Source organism: Heteronotia binoei, chromosome 11 (genome assembly GCF_032191835.1).
Source record: "Heteronotia binoei isolate CCM8104 ecotype False Entrance Well chromosome 11, APGP_CSIRO_Hbin_v1, whole genome shotgun sequence".
In the NCBI taxonomy this organism is placed as follows: domain Eukaryota; kingdom Metazoa; phylum Chordata; class Lepidosauria; order Squamata; family Gekkonidae; genus Heteronotia; species Heteronotia binoei.
Window position 1 is genome coordinate 4,614,986 of NC_083233.1, and position 8,291 is coordinate 4,623,276.

Sequence of the window (8,291 nt, forward strand, 5' to 3'; positions counted from 1 at the left end):
TCCAACAGATTTCCCTCCTGTTGGACTGTGGCGGATGGAGACAGAAGAGAAGGCTGCGGAAAAGACGATTCTGGTGCGTCGTCTCTAACATTAGTCTGAACGACAGGAAGGGCAGGCGCTGCACTCCTTCTCTCCTTCTCTTGCTCAACATTCCTGCTATGCTGTCCTGCCAAGAACATATTTCCGGCACAATACTGTCCTTTCAGGCTGTAACAGGAACAGTGGGAGACAGAGGCAGAATATGCTGTCCAAGACGCATCTGGTTTGTCATTTCCCATCATGCTTGAGTGCTGTTCCCTGGAATTTGGCAATGGATTGCTGATAGAAGGGGGGGGGGCTCAGTGGGGGAAAGTCCCATGGCCTTGCTATTAAGAGGCTGGCTGGCTTTTCTGGCATCCCTGAGCCACAAGCTTGGATGTCGGCCACAGAACATCTTGTTTTTCCTGAGCGCACTTCTTCTCTTGTTGGATACATCTCTTGTTGGTCCACCAAGATTGTCTAAGAAAGCAGAGGTAAGAACCGAGCCCCCTTTCTTCCCTGGGGATGGGGAGGGTCAGTGTGCGCAGGACAGAGTTGAGGGTTCTAGAAAGGACAGAGACGAGACGATGGCTAGTGAAGGGGAGAAACAGGTAGGAGAAGCCCAACGTCTCTACTGTCCTTGCTGAAAATGAAAAGAGCAGCTCTAGTGCTGGCGGAGGAGGGGAGTCAGAAGGATGGAATAATCGCATGCTTGTATCTGAGGAAGGACATCTTAAGTCTATCCCATTTGCTTCCCCCTTAAGACCTCTCTTGCAAAGCAAGAACTTGTGTGCTATCTCAGATATTGGATAGGAGGGTTTCTATTACCGCACAACTGAACTTTTGTTATGTAATAGTAGTGCTGTTGCCAACAGGCCTGGAGAAACATGTCCTGTTGTTTAACAGAGGATAATTTGAGAAATAGGCAGTCAAAGCTTTTCATGGCAGGAAAGTAAATAACCCTGCCTAGTAAAGAATTCCCCTTTAAGCTTCTATTAAAGGGACAGGATTGACAATCCTAAATATGAGGGTGATTTGCCTTGGTTGCTTGTAAAGTTAGGATCTATTTTGCAAAGTTTATGGTAACTAATTGTGAATTTGTTTCCTGCAATGAGACCTGGTTTGTAATGCAAATTTTAAAATATCTTTATACCTGCTTTTTAATTGCATGTTCTTGCTGGAATGGCCGAGACTTCTGGCTAAGGCAATCAGACCATTGCAGATTCTCCTCTTACACAGCAAACAGAACTAATACAAATTCATGTCATCCGAGGTGGGTAGCCTGGCTAGCCTGGACTCAGAAGCAAAAGAAAACAGGCATCCCAGCCATCTGCTCTCCTGAACTAGTCGCCGCTCACCAGGTACAAGTTTCCATAACAGGCAGGCAGTTTGGGGTTTCTTCTTTTCTGAGGAGCCTCACAACTTTATTGTAAAGACTGTCGCATTCCCAACAGTCCAGTGTGCAGGCTCCTGAAGTTTGGCTTCCTGGGAAATGGACGCAAATGGTTAAATATACAGAGGGAAGACTGAAAATATCTGGTTGTTATGAGGGAAAAATTGGCAATTGTTTGTAATTTTAAAAAAATACAAAAAGAATTTGAAGTGATCATTACTGAATAATTTAGTTAAATGAGGCAACTCAGAAATCCAGTTTAAAGGTTTCACTTTTCAGTGTTATTACTAGCTGTTTCTAGGATGGGCATCTTGAACACAGGCAGGTAAAATTCTACACTGCCTTGCCTTTCTCGTCTTGATGATTCTGGTGCCTGATCTGGAACAGGAATCACGTCAGGGCTGTTGTCTGGACTGGCACCAGCATACCCTAGAATCAGAACTATAGAGTTGGAAGGGAACACCCGGGTCATCTAGTTCAACCCACTGCAAAATGCAGGAAATTCACAAATACCTCCCTCCCCCTAGGTTCATAGAATCAGCATTGCTGTCAGATGGCCATCTCGCCTCCCTTTAAAAACCTGCAAAGAAGGAGCTTCCACTAGCTCCCAAGGAGGATGCCAGCTCCACTGAGGAACCGCTCTAACTGTCAGGAAGTTCTTCCTGATGTTTCAACAAAAACTCTTTTGATTTAATTTCAACCCCTTGGTTCTGGCCTGATTTTCTGAGGCAACAAAAACAGCTCCACACCATATTCTAGATGACAGCCCTTGGAGATGGTTATATTGCCTCTCAGTCACCTCCTGATTGAAATCGAGACCAGCTATGCCCTGTGATGGAGCAAGTGCCAAGCCCCAGGGTCTCTGCCACAAAGGGAAGGTGTCCTGATGGGCACTGTGGTGGTGTTCCCATCTGTCCACACCACCCAGCACCATCCCAGAAGGAACGCACAGCCAGTGTGAAGGCCCACAAAGGCTGGAGAAGGAAGGACACGCAGCCAGGTCTGGGGGTGGGCAAGCTGGAAGGGAGGTCTGACCAGGGGTCCTGGTGGTTGTCAGACGAGGAAAGGAGGCTGCTGGGCACTCTCTGCTGCCCCATGCCCTCCTAAACCTCAAACCATCCCTGGTTGTCATCGCCTTGCCTGGAGAAAGTTACCCATGTGTTGCTGCTGGGCCTCCAATCTTGTCTTCTGCTGTTTCTCGAAGCCGCTTTTCCCCAGATCTGCTGCATTCCTTTAGTGAAACGTGGGGAGGGGGATGAAAGGAATCTGCAGCACTCTGTGCTTGTAGGTGAGGGTGGAGGGGAAGAAGACCTGCCGTGGTTTGGCTCCTGCACGTTCCTCAGCGCCTCACCTGTCACCTTGCCTGCTGCATTTTAGATTCAGCAGGTTTTCTTTCAAGTCCCAAGCGAGAGAAAGCAACCAGAGAAGAGTCTGGAGGCTGGATTCAAGAGACTGTGTGGTCCAGCGATCAGAGTACTGAACTGCTTTTAGATATCTGGATTTGTGTCCCGCCACTGCCTTGGACTCACCAGATGCCATCCAACACAGAATTAAGGAGACTCAGCTAGCTGTTCTATGACCTCGGGTGACCATTGGGTAATTATGGGCATAATGACAATCTGCCTCACAGGGATCAAACACACTACAATTTTTTTAAAAAATGAGAAATCCAGTGAGCTGCATAGATGAACATTTATCTCCATAAGAAGGATGAATGGAAGTAGCTGCAGGCTTTAGATTTAAAATTCAACATGACCCTGGAGTGCTGGCTTTGTATGATTTAATACAATATGTATTATATAGGAAAACTCAGAAATGTAATTCCTAGGCCTGCGAGATGGAGCAGAGCATCAACAGTGACTGCCCTTTGTGCACAAGCACCAGCAACCATTCCTGCTGTGTGTCATCCTCCATTCCTCCTGCTGCTGCTGCTATTGCCAGATGAGGCTATAGGGGGAGGTCTTTGTGAATTTCCTGCGTTGTGCAGGGGGTTGGGCTAGATGACCCTGGAGGTCCCTTCCAACTCTAGGATGATGATAATGATGATATTGGATTTATATCCCGCCCTCCACTCCGAAGAGTCTCAGAGCGGCTCACAATCTCCTTTACCTTCCTCCCCCACAACAGACACCCTGTGAGGTGGGGGGGGGGGCTGCAGAGGGCTCTCATAGCAGCTGCCCTTTCAAGGACAACCTCTGCCAGAGCTCTGGCTGACCCAAGGACATGCTAGCAGGTGCAAGTGGAAGAGTGGGGAATCAAACCCGGTTCTCCCAGATAAGAGTCCGCACACTTAACCATTACACCAAACTGGATCCTATGATTGGGGAGTTTATGTTCCACAGTACCTTAGAGTTGCCAAATCCAGGTTTGGAAATACCTGGAGATTTGAGAGTGGAACCTGGGATGGTGGGGTTTAGGGAGGGGAGGGCTCTTGGTAGGGTCTGCAGTCTTTCTTCCAAAGCACCAATTATCTCCAGGCGAAGTAGAGCCCGGGCTCATACCAGGGTTGTGTCTGTTAAAAGGGGTGGGGTGATTTTTAAAAATCCCTCCCTCCCTTAAACCAAGTCTCATCCCCCACTGCAATTTACTGCAGGCCCCCCATCTCCGTGGCCCAGGCAGGTCCAGTCTCATTGCATCTTTGGTTAGTAGTGGGAGGGAAGTCCAGAAGCCCTGTGCAGGGGCTGGGAATGGCAAGCCAACTCCGCTCATCTCTCCCCTTGAAAACCTGACGAAGGGTTGCCAGAAGTTGGCTGCAGCTCCATGGCACTCCCCCCCCCCAACACACCAATTGTGTGTCGGGGCGGGGGGGGGGCTTTACTGCTTACAAAAAAGCCTGCAGGTCATCCAGTAACAATTTCATGCCGCCTTGTCATGAGACCCAAGCTATGCAGGGGAATCATTCAACAGTGACTGTGCTTGTTAAGGACAGGGCTGAGGGAAGGATTTCCACTTTAGTCCATTGCAGCAAAAGAAGACATAAGTCTGGTGGGGCCTTCATGACCATCAAAGTCTATCTCAACAGAAGCTTCCAAGAGCCGGAAGTATCTGCCGAAGTCAGCTGTTGCTCATGCTGGAATGAATGTTGATAACCTTTCAGGTGTTGGTGGGCTCCTGTTTCATTTTTGTACATGGAATACTGTTTGCACCGGTCAATGGAAATGGGAGTGAGAAGAGAAGCGCGTAGTGCCAGCAAGCTTCCTGGTTGCTGCATTTAGGTTTTAGATCACACGCCCCCCCCTCCCCCACAAAAAAAAGACTGAAGCAAACTGTTATGAAAATGTATTTGGTGAACCTTTTGCAAAACGACTCTTGGCTGGGAGTTGTTTCTCATCCTGAACTTGCCTTATTCAAATCTTTGGATTTTGAAACAAATTCAAAGTGATTCTCCTGACCTGACCTCTCCATTCTTTCCTCCCCTCCCCCAGGGCACCACTGGAGAGCCAAAGGATGAACCCCTCCAGAGAGAAGATCACCATGAACGTGGGCGGAGTCCGCTATGAGACCTCCCCCAGCACCCTCCGGGCTTTCCCAGGGACCAAGCTTTGCCGCCTCACGGAGCCCCAGGCGGAGACTCTCTTTGACTATGACTCCAGCTCCAAGGAGTTCTTCTTTGACCGAAGCCCCCAGCTGTTCAGCGCAGTGCTGGACTACTACAGGACCCAGCACCTCCACTACCCTGCAGATACCTGCAAGTCTACGTTTGAGGAGGAGTTGGCATTCTGGGAGATCGGCCATGTGCCCGTGGCTCCCTGTTGTTGGTGGAAGGTGGCAAATGCAGCGTCCAGGCAGGCCGAGGGCCCTCTCTGGGATGAGAGAATTGAGACTGAGAGCCAGGCTCTCCTGGTCCCGGTGGAAAGAAGGAATCTCAGCTGGCGGGCCAGGCAGCAGCCCAAGATCTGGGCTCTCTTCGAAAAACCTTTCTCTAGTTGGCCTGCAAAGGTAACTTCCTTGCTAAGTGGATTCCTTTAAGGCTAGGCCGAAGAAGCTGTGCAAGGATGGGAGGGGGGAGCCGGAGGTGGTCATCTGAAGCAAAGTTGCTTCACCCTAAGGACTCAGCTGGACAATACCTGAGACACTGGTCTTCTCAACATGACTTGCAGGCGCACATAACATCTGGGAGCAAAAGTTCCTGGGCACCACATGCTGTAGTCAGAGACAGAGCCCCAAAGCAGGGCAAATAGGCCCCCCACAGCCCCTGCCACTCAGGAGGCTGAAGTCCTTCCTCTGCCTGCATGGCATGCCTCACCTGAATTGGCCCCAGAGAACTTGGGAACTTAAGTCCCCCAGTGTTACATGTGACCAAGAGGCAGTTCGGAGACCTTGGCCTGACTTGTGTCACACAGCTACTTTAACATTTGGTTCCATGGTGTCCAACTGGTTGAGAAAAGCTTTATGTATTCCCAATGGAAGCTTCCTGCCAGCCCCACGGGGGGGGGGGGGGGGGCGCTGTCCATTATCTTCTTGAAAAGCCCGCAACCACACCTGGCTTGTCCCACACAAAGAAATCCCGTTGCAAGTGATCGCTGTAGTGCAACCAATGGCCAATGTCAGAGTTGCTAAATAATTTCTGCCTAAATTGGGGGGGGGGTGTTACTAGCAGTAACCTGCATTTCATAGGAAACCTGCTCCCTCCTAAATTTTAGCTGAGCTTCATCCACTGCAGAACAAACTAGTCCCGAATGCATCTCCCATCGTGGAGTTGTTGTAGCCCTGCAGAAACATGACCTCCAGGAAGGGATGAAACCTGCCTCTCATACAGCCTGGTCCTCTAGTCTGCCTCTCAGGTCGCCCCTTTAAGTCTCCTGTGAAGTAGCCTTTCTAAACCCTGCAGAGGCCAAGCGTGCCTTCTGCTGTGAGGAAGCAAATGCCCTCTGCGCATGCTCAGAGGGTCTCGTTTCTCACTCTGTCCATTTCAGGGTCATTGTTTCACGATCAATTTCCCAAGATCTAGGTGTGAGCTGATCTCCCCTCCCCCCCCCACTGTCCACTTGGCAGCCCCTCCTCCCCCACCCCTCCTGCCTCCGTGACTCCCCCTCACTCGGCTCCTGGGCTACTCAGTGGCACTCGCCTGCAGTTCTGTCTGCTGTCTCCTTTGCAAGCCGCCGGGACCGAGCAAGCAGGTGCTCTCAGATGCTCCCCTTGCCACACTCTGGCCATTTCCCTCCCCTGTCAGGGATGGCTGGGCTGGAGCACTGGAGGATTTAGGGGCTGAGGGAGCAGCTGGCTTCCTCCTCCTCCTCCTCCTCCTCTTGCGGGAGCCCCAGGCAGCCCCGCCAGCCACCACCGCTGCTTTGGAGCTCCCTGTGCTGCTGGGCCCCAGGTGGCCAGGCCAGGTGGCAGAGGCAAGAAGGTGTGCTCAGCCACAGGTCCCTGTCCCCCAGTGCCTCAGGTCCTGCCCAGCAGACTGAGCGGCGGCAGAGTGAATCACGTGGGGGGGGGGTGCCCAATTTGTCACCCTCAGAAGGGCGGCACTCTAGGCAATGGCCTAGTTTGCCTAGTGCAGGGCTGCCCCTGAAGATATCTGATTTCGTTATAACCAGCTCTTGTTTATTTATGCCGTTATTTCCATGCTACTTTTCTCCACAAAGTGAATCCAAAGCAGCTCACAACATTGTTCTCCTCTCGTATCCTCACAACAGCCCTGTAAGGTTGATTAGGCAGAAAGTGAGAGTGACCGGCCCAGGGTTACTCTCTGAGCTTCCCTGGAAAAGTAGAGATTCAAACCTGAGAATCCAAGATCCTGAAGTATTAGTTCATTTCACTTCTGACAACTTCGCTAGGTGGAGTCGTATGAAACCGATTCCTCTCAGTCTTTGCTCCCCATCTATAAAATGAGCACATAATGACCTACTGATAGTGGGATGGATCCAACCTTCCTTTGACTTGCCTTCCTTCAGCCTCTTGCAACTTAAGCAGCTCTTCTGTTGGAACCTCGAGGAAGGCTTCGGCCTGTGCCCAACGCAGGGGCAGAACCAGGATCCCAGGGTTTGGACAGGGGTAGAATGGAGTTCTGCCGCAATGCAACACTCACAAATTACTCTGGTAATATGACTGACTTTTCTCTCTCCCCTCAGTGCCTGGCTATTGTTTCTCTGCTCTTCAACATTGGCATAGTCATCGTTTTTGAGGAGAAGAGTCGTGCCCAAATATACTACCGCTATCCCACGGTAGTACGTGATGAATTTGAAAATATGACACACCATGAAATCCGCATTGCCTTCTGCCAGCCAGCTAATAACTTCCTGTACATGGAGCTTTTTTGCGTCCTCTGGTTCACATTTGAGTTTTCCATGCGACTCATATTCTGCCCAGACAAAAAGAAATTCCTAACAAACCCTTTGAATATTTGTGATTTCCTTTCTCTGTTCCCGGTTTACATTGAACTCTTCTTAACCGGACATATCAGCGATATGCTAAAACTCTTGTCTTGGCTGGGTTTCTTCCGGGCCCTCTACGTCGTCAAACTCCTGAAGACCTTCCGGCTCCTGGAGACCCCTTTGATGCTGCGAGTTCTGCCCTTCACATTCCGGTTCATCTTGAAAGAGGCCTTCATCCTCCTGGTGGTCTTCACCTTTGAAGTCCTTTTCTTTGGTGCCCTCTGTTATCACGCAGAGCTCCTCAGTTCAGAACTGCACTTTGGAGGGCTGACTGACTCCTTCTACTGGGCAGCCATCACCTTGACCACGGTCGGCTACGGAGATGTGTATGCGGTCACTCCCTTTGGCAAAGCCATTGCCTGCTGCACGGCACTCTGCGGCATCCTGACCATCGTCATCCCCCTCCCCATCTTTTTGATCAAGTTCCAGGGCTATTATGCCACCGCCCTGATGAAGGAGAAGATGAAAAGTGAGAAGAGGAGTCACTGAGAGGACCACATCGC

General features: G+C 50.5%; 1 protein-coding gene across 1 annotated transcript; it reads left to right on the plus strand.

Annotated features, from left to right (window-relative positions):
- Nucleotides 1–263: 263 nt before the first annotated feature.
- LOC132579223 (potassium voltage-gated channel subfamily C member 3-like) lies at nucleotides 264–8,291 on the plus strand. The gene is made up of 3 exons (XM_060249457.1): nucleotides 264–512; nucleotides 4,837–5,350; nucleotides 7,486–8,291. Exons 2-3 carry the CDS (start codon nucleotides 4,859–4,861, stop codon nucleotides 8,275–8,277), a joined length of 1,284 nt encoding a protein of 427 aa, XP_060105440.1. The 5' UTR covers nucleotides 264–512; nucleotides 4,837–4,858; the 3' UTR covers nucleotides 8,278–8,291.